An 18,059-nucleotide genomic window follows, 5' to 3' on the forward strand; every position below is an offset into this window, starting at 1 on the left:
CGAATCGCCGTAAAGCAGTTTGTGTTTCTCGCTCGTTCTCCTTTCTAACGAGACTTCCTATTTCCAATTTACCGGGACGTTAATCCTCATGTTGCAAGGTTGGTTTTCCGCCTGGGAATGCTGGGGGGAGTGGGGAAAGTCACAATTCCCACCAGAACAGGTTATTAAACCATCCAAATGATTTCTATACGGTTTTATTAAGTTGAAATAGTTGCCGAATGCCCCTTTAAATATGATATTATTATTATTTTCTTTGTGACTGCTATGAGAAGATTTGTATCACTTTGCATTGGATTTTGGTTGTGGTTATGCAAAACCATTTCAATATTTATGGGATGATCAAATGCCTTCTCCACATCCTCCACTGCCCGTGGCCACAAGTTGAGTGTCTGTTAATTAGTACTAAACAAAATATGATCGCCTCTTCAAATGATTGACTCTGCTTGAGAAATATACACTCTTAAAAAAGGTTTGATTGGGTTTTATATAGAACCTATGTTTCTTGACTTTATTTTAAAGAATCCTTTATGCCAAAAAGTTTCTATGTAGGCCTAATTATATTACTGAATAATTTGAATTAAAACAAAATAAATAATTAACAAAAAATTCAGAACATGACACCATGATGGGAACCCCTAAAATGTTCTATATATGAAGTGCCTGACAGAACCCTTAAAGGTTGAATCCATTACTGCTTCCACTAATTAGTTAATTAGTTACTCTAAGATTAAACTCAAAACTGTATTAAAGTAAAGAGGCCTCATTTGCATTTGTCCTTTTTTCCTAGTTACATATTTCTTTTTTTTTTCTTTTTTTTCTTTTTTTTTGCCCGCCACCACCCCCCCCTCTTCGGAGGACAACTTTATTTTTAATAAAGCAAAAAAAAAAACAAAAAAAAAATATATATATATATATATATATATATATATATATATATATATATATATATATATACGCAAAATTTTACAATACAGACAATGCATTTATATATAGTGTGTAACTAAGTGAAGGGGGGATTATAGCGGCATGTACAGAGTGTGACACGTAACATAGGGCACGACAAGGTGTCAGACAAACAACAACAGAAAAAATACACAACTTGAGCAAAATTATTATTATTATTATTATTATTATTTTTATTTTTATTTTTGATCTGAGATTTACATTAGTTGATCACGATTAGGTGTTTGAGGGAAAATGGGTTTTGAAAATATGTTATGCATGAGTGTGGATAGTGTATGTCTGTGTATGTATGAAGTGATAGCTGCAGTAACAGAAGGGGGGAGGAATATGTCTGGTAATGTACACGGCTTATAGTTATATTTGTGCAATATTAAGAAATGTCAAGATGTCCAAAATGTAAAGAATGGGGACCAGTTATCTTCAAAGGCTGATATTTGCTTACTTCTGTGTGCATTGTGTTTCTCCATTGAGATATGGAGAACTAGTTACATATTTCTAACAGAAAATGTATTTCCTCTCCACTCTCTCTCCACTGTGGAATCTTAGGTTCACAGCGAGATGCCTAAGTGCAAGATGTTTTGTTTCCATTATGTCTGTTCACATATATCTGTTATATGTTGTGTTAAATACTCTGCATAGTTTTTCAGGTCATCTTGGACTAGTGCCACTGCATCACTGTGCTGAAGACACAGTAAGATGTCCCATATTTGCCGCCTTGGAGGATTTGCTATTAAATTCTGTTACTGAATTCAGCCCTCCCTGAATAACATCCAAACTTTAAGAACTTTCTTTGTGTCAACACAAACTGATTATGAGGTGCTTGTGATTTTGGGCTGTATAAGTTTCGTTTTCTGTTAGTAGCCTTGCAGTTGACTTTCTATTTTGGAAAGTTAGTTTCAATGTTCCATCAGCTGATCAACAGTGGCACCTATTGGTCAGACTGTACATCTATCCCTTCATTTTCAGTTGTATCAAATTAAACCCCGGTTTCACAGACAAAATGCATGTTTGAACTGCTTTGACTGAAAGCAAATTGCACTTACATATCTTAAAAGTGCCATTGTTTTGTCTCAAGGTGCACACCAGTAATGTTTTTTTTATTAAGGCATGTTTATAAAAACTACTTAAGAGCCCTAATTGAACTAAGGAATAATCTTAGCTTAATCTAAACCCTGTCTATGAAACCATGACTAACTTATCTAACCTTACTAAATTAGTTTCAAATATAGAAGAAGTTTTTTTTTCTTGTCCATTGAATATATATATATATATATATATATATATATATATATATATATATATATATATATATATATATATATATATATATATTTGTGTTTATATGTTGAAATAAAAATATATTTTCAATTTATAAAACTATATATATATAAAAAAAAGGCATATCTTTTAAATATTTCTCGGGCCATTTTGCCATATGGTGTATTGTTGGTCTAAACTGTGAAAATGATGCATGCAGAACTGCAACATTGTGAAAAAAGTGTTCAACAATTTAGCCTGCAACAGAACCAGCAATGTAGGCACCAAAACAAAAGAAATTTTTGACACGAAGGCAACTCCCAGCCCACAATACTGATAGCACATAACTGGAGCAGTCAGCAACTCTTAGATTCTTTGGCTCACAGATTTCTGATGACCTCACCTGAACAACAAATTAATATAATTACACCGTTTGGTTAATTATATTAATTAAACAGTACATGGTGAATATTGACGTTAACACTAAAGACATTGATCATTGTCTGGTATGAAAATAACAGCACAAATTATATGATTAATCTTATTTCACTCCAAAATCAAAAGAAAGAAATTAGAAATTATACTTAAATTAAATTATATGAATAAAAAAATGCCTGTTTTAAATTGTGTTTTCAAACAAGTTCTGTCATGAAAATCTAGATGGCGCAGGCTAATAGCCTATGTCCTTAACTCAATCTGTTTGCAATCACATCTATCTCTATAGGGAACAGCTGATTGGTCCCTGCTGTATCATAGCCAATGAGCTCACTGCTCAACCTTCAAATACTTGGGCAGCGTTTGCTGTAGCAGTTGCAGCGAGCTTTCAGAAACCCTCCACCTTCCCCAGCTCCACATAAGAGCTGCAATGGTGTAATTCATGTACGCTATATTGTACAGCAGCAGCATGTCTTACTTGCTCACAGCAGTGTGTTGAGTATGGCAGTAGCAAGTTGTTCTGCAGCAGCAGCATTGCAGACCTATATTCCGCCAAGACGAAACTTGTCAACATTGTCATATCCAGTACCATTACAAAACATTTAGAGAGAATTATTTTCATGAGAACACCACCAAAATTCTAATTCTTTGTAACCAATAATAAAAATAATACAGCCTATTTAAATACAAAAATATCTTATATTTTGTAGTATCTAGTTTATTATTCGAGTATCTGTTTCATCAATTTTTACTTATTAATCAACAGATAAACAAACTAAGCAAACAACAATCATTCTAGTATGAACTACCAAACAAATCATTTTTTTTAGCTATTATCTTTCTGAGTGTGAGAATGTAGAGGGCGCTGTTTCTCGTGCTGTCCCTCAATCATTATTATGCCTGGTCTGAGTGGGTGTCAACAAACTCGATACAGTCAACGCCGACAAACTACCGAAACTTAGCAGTGACCGATTTCACACACAACAAATCAGTGTGACATGGAGCCTACAAATTTACAGGTAAATATATCCATTCAGAAATCATCAATAAATGTGATGGCAGTGTGAATTCACCAAGTGTTATGGTTTGTAATTTTTAAATGCCGTAATCATTTTCTTCGTAAAAGTATAACGTTAGAAACCACTTTCACATTCACCACTCTCGCATGTTCATTGTTTAAGAATAAAGTTGAAGTTGGAGTGATCTGGAGTGAGTTTGAGTACGCAGTTCATCGTAATGACAGTGGTTATGTTTTAAAACCTAGTGAGCTGCCTGCTTAGACAGCAAGTAGTGGTTTCGAAAACTCATAGGATGCCTTCAAATGCTGGCTAAGGCAGGCAGGCAGCTTTCTAGTTTTTGAGCCGCGACCATACTAACACCGGATATTATTGACATCTCGCGGATATTATCAGTTCAGGAACAATTTTGCCGTTTAAGTGTGACGATTATCTGAAAAGTGTTTTCAAACTCATCCCCTGAAATGAAACATTTATGAAGAGCAGGTAGTTGCCATCATGGTGAAGTTAACATAGCCTAGCCTATTCGTGTGGTTCATTATTTTGATCTCATAAATTATTACACAGGCACATTTATTAATAGTCATATTATATGATAGTTAAGATAAAGATGTCAAAAGCCACATTATATGTCAATAGACATTTATGTCTTGTTACATATAGAATTTTTAAATGAATACTAATCTGAATCTTGATAATCTGAATTCATTATTATTCAATTATGCTTTATCAGATTCATTATAATTTTAATATCTATTCAATTTAAGTGTCTCTGATACATTTGTACTTCTATTCATAAATAATTTCATATTATTGATTGACTCAACAGAACCATGCTAACAGTTACATAATTCTTATATAGCTTATTTATTAATGTTTAAATATTAAACTACATACTGTGTAGTGATGCTTTATTTATGTACACACTTAAGATGTACATCTGACTCACCTTGTGATTATGTATTTTAAAAATGTCTTAAATGTATAAAAGTCAGGTGTGGCTATAATGAGTTAATATAATCAAATTGCACATGCTTCATTTCACAGAAAGCTATAGCTGTAGCCAACAAAGCTTCACAGGAGGATCAGGATGGAAATTATGAGGAGGCTATTAAATCTTATCAACATGCAGTGAAATATTTTCTGCATGTAGTAAAACGTGAGTGCATAATATATACAATTTACAATGGTGTCTTGTCATTTTCTTGCAAATTAACGCTTTGTTTTCCATACATTCAGGTGAACCACAGGGGAAGGAGGGGAATCAGAAGATCAGAGATAAGTGTAAGCAGTATCTCGACAGAGCAGAAGAGCTCCAAGCGTATCTCGAAAACAAAGAGGTTACTATCAAATTATCACTTTGTGTATTTATGAATATGTCCAATCAGTACAACTTTTATTTTGTGGGACAACTTAGAAATTCGGAAAGATCATGCTGGAAGATATGATCATTTAGAAAGGTGTGCTGTTTCCTTGTTATGTACAGTCTTGATAAACTACCTGTCTTCAGCAGTTTAATAACACATACTGGACACTTACACACATAAAAAAACACATTTTGACCTACAATTTAAACCACTTCGAGAACACTAATAGTGCATTGAAGCATGGTGGCAGCATCATTTTGTAAAATGCTGAATGGAAACCGATATGTGGTCTGCAAAACCTAATGGAACATTATAGACATGGCCTAACGGTAGTGCAAGAGCTCCAACACATTACGCTGTGCTCACATACGGGTGGTCTGAGTTTGAATCCAACTAGCAACATTTCATTTTCTTATTTCCTGTCATTTGCTGTTCCTGGAAGCCAAAATGTAGTGGGATTAGAGATCACTGTATATTATATGCATTATATTATTATTATTTAAATATTGGAAGTTGACTTTGCTTTGATGGGGTTGTGAACTGCTTTGACCTTTCTTCAGTCTCTAATTTTTTTTACTGACAGCGGGAGAGGGGTCTCACCAAATTCTCTGTGAACTGAAATGGTCTGCAAATTAAATTATGTGAATTTTTTGTGTGATGTTTGTGTGTTAGAAAGATAAACAGCAGTGGACTCAGGACATAGCCCAGGGGGTCTTCGGTAGTAATGAGCAGGTAGGAGCCTTACTTTGTATCCTGACTGTGGTCTGTTGCTTAGTCTTGGATTCAGTTGCAGAGAAAGGTGCTTCTGCCAGGTATGCCATGACATCCTGTGGTTTTGCTTGTAAGTAGCCTATATTTTTGGGGCCTTAATTCATTATGTGCCAAGTCTCTTAAAAGACTATGAGTAAGTGCAATGTGGTAGTGCGTTTGTAAAACATTTTATTTTGGCAGAACACAGACAATGTTGAATGCTTGTAAATAAATAAAAAATATGCTTATTGCAGTCAGAAGGTGTAGTTATGGCAGATGAGCTGTTAGAGCTGATGACGACATACTAATCAGCAAAACCTTGACCTCTTGATCTGAAGGTCTGGTCATTTAATTTAATGTCAAATGTAAAAATGTAGTGTCTGGAAGGCAAGTGAGGTGGTTGTTCCGCCATTAGACGGTGACGCATTTCATGCTTTTTCACCATGGGTTATTTTTGTTGTTTTAGTTTATTTTCAGGGTGTTTTTAGGTCTGGTTCTTTTGCAAGTAAAAAGTTTATTCTTTGCTATCCTAATTAATTACCCATATCTCACCAGATCTGACAGCAGTATCATAGATTATAACAGATATTGAAACTCAGCCATGGCTCCAGGTTGTGGGATAGGGGTGGGTTTTCAGGGACCTGGAGGGGCCAATGTATGAGTATTGGAGAGTATTGGAGTATTTGGTGGCTAAAGGTACAGTAACATTAGCAACATTTTGTGTGAAAATTAGCTATGTTTTCAGTTGGTATGAAGCACAGCTTACACAGAAGTAACTATAAAACCAAGCAGCTTTCTGTTTATCGACATGGCGAATCCACATGACCAACAAAATCTAAATCTTCCACTCACACTCTAAATTGCATATTGCATTGATTCCTATTTACAAGACTGGATTTTGCATCGCTCAATGTGACAGCGCCTTAATTCATATGAATATTCATATTCAATTGTGTATTTTCACAGGATCTGCTTACGCCCCGCTGATGGTCAGATTTAGAGGTGGACCATCATGCTTATTTTTCTTTCTCTTGAGATTTTGTGTTAGACAAGGTCAAGTTTTGGAGACAAGCATTTTTTTTTCTTTTTAATTTTGTGCATTGATGAATCATGTGCAACAAGTCTAGGAACTTTATTGAAAAATTGCATATTAAGAAAATATAAAGGGGTCTACTTTGATTTTATGTTTATTATAAAGGCAGTGGGTCACTTACACTTTTTATACTTTCATCGTTTTGATTTCATTCATTGTCTGTTTGGTTATACTACATTCGATTTGTTGTCTGTTCCATAACTTGTTTTTTTTCCCGTTTACTGTGGTGCCTTTTTATTATATGTCAACATGATTCTAAAAGAAACAAGCGTAAGATATTTATATTATTACTAGCCTGTCATATTGCAATATAATACCAAAAGAAACAAGCGTAAGATATTTATATTATTACTAGCCTGTCATATTGCAATATAATACCTGACAATGTGTAAGCAATGTTATGGCTCATGATTGTAGGTGCCCTTTCAGTTTGACAATAGCAACACTTGTTTATAGCTCAGTTATCTTGCTGAGGACTTCAGTCTTTTGGTAGCTAATTCACCATAGAAACACACTGGCCTTTCTGTGTAGCTGTGAATGTTCAGATTTCTAGTATTAACACGGAAGCCAGTATGAAGTGATGAGACTGGAGTTAGTTATCACACTTCTCAGAGTGGGCTGGGGAATATAGTTTACATTGACCACTATAAGGGGTAAGTTGTCTCATGAGAACTGGTCATTAGTCTGTCATTGTCTAGAGACCAAATGTGGTTAATCAGTTGAGGGGAAAAATGCCTGAGGCATAATTAATTAAAATGAATGTAATGTAATGCAAACAATATATATTAATAATTTTTTTGGCAAACATTAAATTATCAAATTGGATAAAAAATAACATCTGTCCTGGTGTTTGAAAAATCGAACATAAAAAATGTAAAAAAATGGTCAGTGTGGTTTTATTGTGTTCACTTATTTACCCAATATATATTAGGGAAAAAAAAAAAATATATATATATATAGAAAAAAGAAGAATATCAACTACTGCTTGAAACCAGCATCAACATAAAACCACTAAAGAAAACAAGCATTTGGACGTTTGCCTATAAACCTTAAACTTAAACTAGATTCCCAGCTAGTCTCAGTCTCCCCAATTAATTGTTTTCAAGTAACTGTAATCATTGTAACATTGTAAATTCAATAGCTTGCAATCAAATGGTTGCAGATGATTTGTACAAAATCTTATATACTTTCAGTCAGGCAGTTAGACTTTCTTATGTTTAGTGGCATCAGATTGAGAGACTCCGTTTGTTTTTACCCACAATAATCGCTAATATGACGACATCAACTTATATTATGTAAGAAAAATTACTCCTTTATTTTTGTTCCTGAAACCAGAGGCGTTTTTTCAGGGCGCGCCAAAAAGGCTAGTCTTACACGTATGACGCATGACATTTTTAGAACACGTGAGCGAAGAGGCGGAAGTGACATTCGACATTTTAATGCGGAAGTTGTTTTTTCCTCTGTTATTCAACGATCTCAAAACTAAGCACTAAAAAATCATAAACCTACAATCCTTTTTGTTTGTTTGTTAAATCGTGTTTTTGACAGTTAATATAACACTGTCTTTATATTTCCGAAACACGTCGTACGTTCTTGATTTTTTCAGCCCCTATGGCTGCCAACAACAACTTACAGGTAAGTTAGCGAACAAATTAGCTCATAGTTTTTTTTTAACTGACAGCAAGAATGTTAACTTACGGATTTAGTGAAGATAAATACTAAGTCTTGAACGATTTTTAAATTCACACATTTGAAAGCAATGATTTTGTAGTAAACATGGCGAAATGATCGATCATCTCTTACTAGCACCCATCATGTTTTCTTTAACTTGTTAAATTTATATACTAACAAACGTGTTATGATCGTAATCAGCCTTAATTGACTACGTGATATTATAAAGGGCATTTTGAACGTTAATAAGTCAGGTTAAGATCAGATGAGCTAACGATACGGTTGGGTTTGACCATTGTCTAGTGTGAAGTTTACATCTAAATTTAGTTTTGTGTTTATGAATACGCCTATTAATTTTAGGCTCATTGTTCTGGTGAACTCCTAAGCATAATAGTTTTTCTTGGAGGACTGATGCCACATCCATCATTTTCGTTGTTTTGAGAATGAGGGTTTGCCAACGTGTCTCATTTATGTGCTTTCATATAACAATAATGTATAATTAACAGCCACATTGCATTTGTCCCTCAAACCCATTCTGAAAAAATGCTATGATATTTACCATACAGAAAGCTATAGATCTGGCCAGTAAGGCATCTCAGGAGGATAAGGCCGAAAATTATGAAGAGGCCCTGCGTTTATATCAGCATGCTGTTCAATATTTCCTACATGTTGTCAAATGTAAGTATGCAGCAGAAATTTTACGGAAAAACTATATTATTCCTGTCATATTATTTGTTTTCATCCAGACTGTAATAGTTTGCTTGTTACTTTATAGTTACACATTCTAATTGATCAAAATGTTAAGCAGAATACATCACAACAGGGAAGGGTTTCTATATCTTCAACTGTTTGTTTGTTTGTTTTTTTACAATGAAGATGAAGCACAGGGTGATAAGGCCAAACAAAGTATTCGGGCCAAATGTGCCGAATATTTAGACCGGGCTGAAAAGCTGAAAGAGTATTTGAAGAAGAAAGAGAAAGCCCCTGCGAAACCAGTGAAGGAGTCCCAGTCCAGTGACAAAGGGTGGGTGTGACTGAATAAATACAAAAACATACATGCATTCATTCGAAATGTGTGCTCGATTTCTGTGAATCGGCTAAATATCAAAATGACAAATATTACCCAATTGTTTCTGAGCAAAATAACATGTCTAGTCCGAATGCCCTACTTAAAAATGCATATAATTTGGTTCTGATAGACACCAATTGTAAAGGGCTTCCTTAAGGCTGACTAATCGATCGGCCATTCAGATAACCCATATTTATTTAAAATAGTAGTTTTGCATATAACTGCTAGTGTGTTCACATGTCAAACACAAGTATTTTAGCTACTGAGACTGTTTTGTTGCACATTTTTCTGTGATTAATCACATCTAACATTCAAAATTTGTAATATATTTTTGTTTTGTAATACATCATTTCACATTGAATCTCCAAATTAATGTAGAAACAACATAAAGAGGGTATATATTTTAAATATTTTATTCTATTTATTATATATTTATTAGGGCTGCCAAAATTAATGCGGCATGTGTTTATTGTTTTTTTTATTGTTTAACGCGTTGAACGAACCAAAAACACACAAACTTATGCCAAAATGCCCGTTTTGTCAAATATCCTTGTATTTACAGTCTTAAATGAACTTAGATCTGTGAGAAAATTGATGTCAAAGTCGTGCCGTGTTATTCTAAGAACAAAAGAAAAACCGCAAATCCTTAACTGCTTTCAACTAAATAACTTTTGTAGCTATAATAAACATGTATCTATATTTAATTTATAAATTATGCAGTGAATTGTTAGAACTTTAATTTCTGTGTATTTCTTACCTGTTAGATCAAATATTTAAAATATACTGTCTCTGTCGCTAAAAATATATGAAAAACATTAAATGTTAGTTGCGATTAAAAATGTTAAATGTACTGAAAAATGTACGATCGATTAGTTAATTATTTTAATCTATTGTCAGCACTAATATTTATATATACAAATATTATATTTTGTTTCATCGGTGTTGTCGCAAGTGTTAGGCTATGTGGTGATGTTGTTATGAATTTAGGCAAGGTAAATTAATTGTAGTTCCTGATATTCATTTAATAACAATAGTAGCTTTATAATAATAATAATACTAATAATAATAATTGAATACGTTCATGGTAAAACGACCAAATTATCGCATTGATATCGTCAAAGGCATCTGCCATCGGCGAAATCTCAGACTATCGTCGATACACGATACTATCGTTTATTGGCACAACCTCACTGTAAACCTGCTTTCTGCACACATCTCACATTGTGTTTTTAACCCTAGGAATGAGAGTGATGGAGAAGGAGATGACCCAGAGAAAAAGAAATTTCAGAATCAACTCTCAGGTTAGTTATTCCCTATTCAGACACTTTCTTTTAAATACTACAAAATACTACGAATTTTGTTTTTCACTTTTTAGTACTTTTATTATTTCTTATAAGTAAAAACTAAGCAAAAACGGTACTTTTTTGTTAATACATTTGATGTTTCTTCGTTTTAAATTCCAACAAATCTCTGTTAAATCTTATTGACTGATTCAAAGACCGGTTCTTCTGTCACAGGAGCCATTGTCATGGAGAAGCCGAACATTAAATGGAATGATGTCGCCGGGTTGGAGGGCGCCAAAGAGGCTTTGAAAGAAGCCGTCATTTTGCCAATCAAATTCCCACATCTCTTCACAGGCAAGTGGCTTTTTCCTGCCTTGGATTAGCAATATAAACTAATGGGTTAACGCCATCATGTGACACTCTTAAAGTTTTAAGTATTTCATGGTCATCAATGCCAATATGGCCCTGTTTACACCTGGTATTATTGAAAAAAATGGAATCAATCCAGAATAATCTTGATTCACGATGCATCGATATATTGTGCCAGCCCTACTCTTTTGTCCACTTTCAACCACTTCTGTCCTTATTTCTTTGAGGGGACGGTCTATGGGTGGGTAAATGTGAGTTTTTTTTCAGATCTTTCGATCTACTGGATGAAATAAGCTCACACAATTTACATATGAAAGCGACCGGAGACAATGTAAAAACATACGAAGAGCAGCAGCTTCAGTTTCTGCTCTGACAGCCGCAAGACCAAACGCTGTGAGTGTTAGAAATCAGGAAAGGTGAGAGAACATTGTGTTTGGTAGATTTTTCATCTTCAAACCAAACTTTGGCAAAGTTTAAATCCCATCTGGCTAGCACACTTCCCATAATGTTGAAGCGTTAGGTCAGTAGGTGGAGAATAGATGGTCTTTTGCGGCTGTTTGAACACCCTTAGACCACATAAAGCAATCTGGTCGAATTTGTTTTCGACTACCTCTGGAAGTGGTCGAAAGTGGACAAGCTCAAAACGTTTTAGACCCCATTTACACTTGTATTTAGCATTGTCCACTTGTTATCCGATCGACCAAAACGCATCTTAATAACCAGGTGTAAACAGGGCCTAAGTGTCTTGTTCTTTGCTCAGTAGTTTCAACCTTGTGTAAAGGGATAATTGATGGCTGTGGGTGTATCCAAAACTGCAACTGTACCAATACTTCATGAGTGATGTTGAAAGATAATGATAAAAAATTGTTTCTGTCTCAGGTAAAAGAACTCCATGGAGGGGCATCCTTCTGTTCGGGCCTCCAGGAACAGGCAAATCTTACCTGGCCAAAGCGGTAGCGACAGAAGCCAACAATTCCACCTTCTTCTCCATTTCCTCCTCAGACTTGGTATCCAAATGGCTGGGAGAGAGTGAAAAGTGAGTCTTGTGAGGAAACTGCTAATGATTTCCTTTACCTAAGAGTTTGGCCGTTTGCTAGAAAGTGAACATCTGAAATATGTTTAATAAATATATTTTTTGTAATAATCAGCCGTTTGTAAAGTGATAGGCCATAATGGTAAAATAAAAAAAAATTGTCAAATTCATTATCAATTTTAAGTAGCTATTAACATATTTTTGTCAACATATGCCATAAAAATAATGGATAGAAAATGAAGTGTCATGTGCAACACTGCAGAAACTGCATGGAAGGTGCACCTGCAGCTGTGGGGTTTTGGACATGTTACGTACAGCTTTTATGTGGATCGTTGAACAGTATTTGGTATTGAGCAACCTTGACTCACCAACTGACCTGTAAATGAAAGCCAAAATGCTTAAAACATTTAATTCTTTATGGCTTTATAATTAGTTCTCATGGCTTTACATTCTGTATCATTTTAGGAAATGATACAAAATGCTGGAAATATCTACTTTTCTGATTGTTGAAGTTGTTTGTCACCTGATTCAATGGTTAAAATGATGTCACGTGTTGTCTAAATGTTTCCTTTTATCCCCACAGGCTGGTGAAGAACTTGTTCACGTTGGCCCGAGAGCACAAGCCCTCTATTATCTTCATAGATGAGATCGATTCACTCTGCGGCTCCAGGAGCGAGAATGAAAGTGAAGCAGCTCGCAGAATCAAAACAGAGTTTCTGGTTCAGATGCAAGGTGAGATTATGTTATGACTGTCTGTTACATGTATGTCAAATCCTGCTTCTGAAGAGTTTATAAACCTCCAATCCTAATAAAACACACCACATAGAAACTAAATGAACGAGTAAATGGCTTGTTTGTCTGAAACATCAGTGATGTAAAATCATGTTATCAAAATAACTTTAATTTTTGTCTCTAAGATGTGCTTTTCAGATATAATTGGATTTGAATGTATTAATAAAACAAATATATATATTTGTTATAGAAATGAATATTAAGAAATTATATTCATATCATTTTTGCATAGTGATATTATTTTCTTGACATTTTATATGCCCTTTTTTCATATAAAAGATGAAAGTAATATATTTTTAAATAAGTGATTAAAGAAGGTTTAATACTTCTAATGCAAATCCATGTCTTTATAGGTGTTGGCACTGACAATGAAGGGATCCTGGTACTGGGAGCCACAAATATCCCATGGACGTTGGATTCTGCCATCAGAAGACGGTAATAATTTGTTTCCATGAGTGACTGAATTACCATGATGAAAACTGAAAGAGATCAGTCAGAGAGGAGTGGTTGAGTCTATCAGTTAAAGATTATCTCATTAAACTCTGCGCCAGTGCGACGCATCATGTTTTAATGACATCACTTGAGTCACATCACCAAGGAACAGGTTTTTCAACTCTTGTAGCACATTATTGAGCCAGAAACCATGAATCATGTGGAATGTTATTTTGAAAGATGTACAGGTCTCAGTATTTTATTTATGTGGAAAATTTAGAAATCCTGGACGTTTGAAATTATGTATGGGTTGGGGTCAGTAAGATTTTGTTTTTTGTAAGAAATTAATATTCATCATGGATGCATTAAATTGATAAAAAGTGACAATAAAGAAATGTTTCTAAATAATTAATTTTCAAATGAATGTTTTTCATTCATCAAAGAAAAAAGGTTTCACGGTTTCCAGAGAAATATTAAGCAGCACAACTGTTTTCAACATTAATAATAATAAGAAATGTTTCTTAAGCACTAAATCATCATATTATAATGATTTCTGAAGGATCATGTGACACTGAAGACTGGAGCAATGATACTGAAAATTCAGCTTTGACATCACAGCAAATGAATTACATTTTAAAATAATAGTAAAATAGAAAATTATTATTTTAAATTGTAATAATATTTCACAATTTTAAGGTTTTACTGTATTTCCGATCTAATAGATACAGCCTTGATGAGCATAAGCGAGATCTTTTAAAAAATCTTGCCGACCTCAAACTTTTGAACTGTAGTGTATGTATAAAAAACCTAGACGTGGGTGGTGACGTATAAGCTATGATTTCCTTAACCTCCATTTGTGCTATTTCATATATTGGATTTGTTGGTAAAACTTTATTTTACAGTGCCCTTGTTACCTATATTACATGTTCTTAATGTAGTGATTATAACAGTAAGTTATGCATAGTTACATAACCCAAACCCTATAGTAAGTACATGTTAATTAATTAATATCACTGAGTCCTTAAATGCATATTTACACTATAACATGGACACCTTAAAATAAAGCGTAACCAATTTGTTCTACTATTGTTTTAATATGTGAAAAATAGTTACGGCAATGAATAGAGTGTACATATCCCTCTACCACTTTTAACTGCAAGTGTTTATGTTCATTGTTCATCTTCTGTGTTGTTGTGTTTAGATTTGAGAAACGTATCTACATCCCTCTGCCTGAAGAGCACGCTCGCGGGTTCATGTTCAAGCTAAATCTGGGCAGCACACCTAACATTCTCACCGAATCAGACTTCATGACTCTGGGCAAGAAGACGGATGGTTACTCTGGTGCTGACATCAGCGTCATCGTCAGAGATGCTCTCATGCAGCCCGTCAGGAAGGTTCAGTCTGCCACTCACTTTAAACGGGTGAGTCCTGCCTGACACCATTGCATTAACGCTTTAAGAAATGGAAATGGAGTAAATGAAAACTTGTGAAATATGTGTCATATTAATTAATTGAAAATTAATTACCCTCCCTTTCTAACTGAAACCATTTTTTCTTTCATTAGGTACGAGGACCATCAAGAGATGATCCAAATGTCTTAGTGGATGACCTCCTAACCCCTTGCTCTCCAGGTGATCCACAGGCTATAGAAATGACTTGGATGGATGTTCCTGGAGAGAAACTTTTGGAGCCAATTGTTTCCATGGTAAGCATGTTTTTAGTTATCTTTTTTGTTTCTTACACCATCAGTTCACACTAATTGTGATTATTGCGGCTGCAAAATTCCAGTGTCAAGCTATTTATTTTGCATACTGTACAAAAGAAGCATGCATTAAATTGATCATCTTTAAAATGACAGTAAAGGCATTTATAATGTTGCAGAATACTTCTATTTCAAATAAATTCTATTCTTTGAACTTTCTATTCTCAAAAGAGTCCTGGAAAAAAAATATCATTGTTTCCACAAAAATATTAAGCAGCACAACTGTTTTCAACATTGAAAATAATAAATGTTTCTTGAGCAGCAAACCAGCGTATTATAATGATTTCTGAAGGATCATGTGACACTGAAGACTGGAGTATTGATGCTGAAAATTCAGCTTTGCATCACAGGAAAAAAACATGGAAATAGACAAGTTATTTAAAATATTTAATTAATAATAATATTAATATAATGCGTAAGGGATAAAGTACATCTAGTTCGGATGACTTTATGTACATTATCGTGTTTTATTATTATTAATAAATATTACTGTTTTTACTGTATTTTTTGATCAAATAAATCAAAAGGACTTCATTCAAAAACATAAAAAAAATATTATTGAGCCCAAACTTTACAAACAAAATATATAAAAAATATACAGTATACACTACCAAACGGTAGTGTTTATATGTGTGTATATTGGCTATTTTGCCAATAACAGAATTTTATATAACAGAATAATAGTATTTTTATTTTATTTATTTATATTAGTTATTATTATTTGATTTGATTTCAGACTCTTAAAAAAAAGGTCCATAAGAACATACAAGGGAGACAAACAGACAAATAAAAACAAAAGATTACTATAATCCATACAAACAATTTCTCCAGTGCCTCTAAAGCAGCGAGCTTTGATCAGGCCATATAAAAACAGTTATAATATCATTTTGCAAGTCCATAAGTCTCATCCTAAATTTATAAACAGCATTCCTTATTACAGCATTTAGTGTGGTCACATCATTCTGCACACACTCAACTATTTCTAGTGAAACACTATTTCTAGTGTTTCAATAGAAATGGTAATAATATTAGTATTTATTATAAAAGTTAAAGTAAAAAAATAAGAGAAGTTAATGAAACAATGAATGTTTTGTTTATTTTATTGTATTAAAAAACTGACTTGTAGATTTGCAAGAATGTAATGGTACTTTAATATATCATCATTCTACTCTGCCCGTACCCACAGTCGGACATGCTGAGGTCCCTCACCAACACAAAGCCTACCGTCAACGAGCAGGATCTGGAGAAGCTGAAAAAGTTCACAGAGGACTTTGGACAGGAGGGCTGAATAGAGCCGGCCTCCTGAAACCAAAGCAAACAGATTGTGATTGTAACGTCTTCTCTCTTGCCCTTCACACGCCCCTCTCTTCCTTTCGTACCCATGCTCTTCCTCTGACCGACGGCCCCCCTCAGCTCAGGCTAAATGCTAGATGTAATTTGAAATGTGCATCTCTTCAAGCCCACCTCAAGTTGTTTTTAATAGCTGCTCTGCCTGCAAGGCTGCCATCAGTACCTTGTGACCATCATGCATCTTTCATCATTAATCAGCGGTCTCAATCATCATAATCTTTGCTTACTGTCCGTCTATGATTAACAGTCGGAAGGGCCTACAACATATGTCCTGTAAAACAATTAGCAAATGTAATGAGTTGTTACTTTACGCAGTGACTAATCGTTTGAAGAAATACTAATGTAACTCTTGTTTACAGTAGCATAAGTCTGAATGGACAATAATTAAGCTCCATGGCGCATTAAGACTTTTCAACCCCATCTTAAAATGTTTTTGTTGGCTGTGCTTTGTAGAATAACCATTTAAAGTGTCTCTTGTTTGTTGCTGCAAAGACATATTTTATGGGTGTTTGTAATGAGTCACACTTTGAATTTGCATTGGCATTTGATGTAACACTTTGAGATCCCCATTTAACAATTCAGGCACTCTTTTACATACTACACATGTTTTTGTCTCCATGTACAGCGTTACTTTCAGTATATTACTGTAAAACGTGATATTTCTTCACTGAGTTATGAGTTACATTATATGTTCAGGGGCCAGTGTTGGACGTTTGTAAATTCACTTGCTGAGGCTCAGCACACAATGTGCCTTTTTAGCATTTTTCTCTTGTCTCTGTCTGTCTCTCTCAATCTACATACACAGATTCACACATACTGATGCTTACTGATGGATATATACCTGTTTTTATAGGCAGAACGTTTGGGAATGATTCGATGATATTTGCACATTTCATTAAAACATTTACAACTATATATCAATCTGTATACAGCTCCTATGCATTTATAGGGTGTTTGGTTTGCCATTTAAAAAAACCTATAAGACATTGTATTAGAATAACTAGTTTAGAAATGTTTGGTTTGTTTTAAGGATAAGGCCTGTTAGACCGTTAAAAGGGGTTTATCTCGTTCATTTTATTATTCACATGTAAATAAAGGTTGAAATGGAAGTAACTTGTCTCTTGTCGTTAAAATAACTGTCAATCATGATGTCAGTGTCTTTTTTTGACAGCAGGTTGGCTGTTTTGTGTTTAGGGGCTTGTTTTAAGAGAGCGGGCGTGTTTGAATCTCTGAGGCGGTCAAATTCAGTAGCTTAGACAGCGAAACGGTTTATAGAACATCTAAAAAAACATTTCAAGACTCTTTTACGTTAATTAAGAAAGTGACAGTTATTGACAGTCTAGGAAGAGAGTGTTGAACTTTGGAACTTGTAGTCTTTTTCTGCACTGGGCGGGCCTAAGTGGAGGTTGAAAAAACT

General features: G+C 34.3%; 1 protein-coding gene across 3 annotated transcripts; it reads left to right on the forward strand.

The window, feature by feature from the left end:
- The first annotated feature begins 3,519 nt into the window (after positions 1-3,519).
- On the forward strand, positions 3,520-17,755 carry vps4b (vacuolar protein sorting 4 homolog B). Of its 3 annotated transcripts, XM_077212063.1 has the most exons (14): positions 3,563-3,674; positions 4,719-4,830; positions 4,911-5,011; positions 5,711-5,770; positions 9,119-9,230; positions 9,429-9,576; positions 10,861-10,922; positions 11,139-11,258; positions 12,153-12,309; positions 12,890-13,038; positions 13,452-13,533; positions 14,732-14,951; positions 15,095-15,235; positions 16,479-17,755. In XM_077212063.1, exons 1-14 carry the CDS (start codon positions 3,654-3,656, stop codon positions 16,578-16,580), a joined length of 1,587 nt encoding a protein of 528 aa, XP_077068178.1. In that variant the 5' UTR covers positions 3,563-3,653; the 3' UTR covers positions 16,581-17,755. The 3 variants fall into 3 exon arrangements, with proteins under 3 accessions (XP_077068268.1, XP_077068178.1, XP_077068353.1); XM_077212153.1 differs by lacking the exon at positions 5,711-5,770 and having other exon boundaries at positions 3,520-3,674; XM_077212238.1 differs by lacking the exons at positions 3,563-3,674; positions 4,719-4,830; positions 4,911-5,011; positions 5,711-5,770 and adding an exon at positions 8,254-8,516.
- Positions 17,756-18,059: the final 304 nt, after the last annotated feature.

Source organism: Siphateles boraxobius, unplaced genomic scaffold, assembly GCF_051911475.1.
Source record: "Siphateles boraxobius isolate OS27281-9 unplaced genomic scaffold, OSU_SipBor_1 1, whole genome shotgun sequence".
Classification (NCBI taxonomy): Eukaryota; Metazoa; Chordata; class Actinopteri; order Cypriniformes; family Leuciscidae; genus Siphateles; species Siphateles boraxobius.

Coding starts and splice junctions, on each gene's coding strand:
- vps4b (XM_077212063.1), top strand. CDS start 3,654: ATGGAGCCTACAAATTTACAG. Junction 10,923..11,138: donor ATTTCAGAATCAACTCTCAG/GTTAGTTATTCC, acceptor CTTCTGTCACAG/GAGCCATTGTCATGGAGAAG. Junction 11,259..12,152: donor ATTCCCACATCTCTTCACAG/GCAAGTGGCTTT, acceptor TTTCTGTCTCAG/GTAAAAGAACTCCATGGAGG.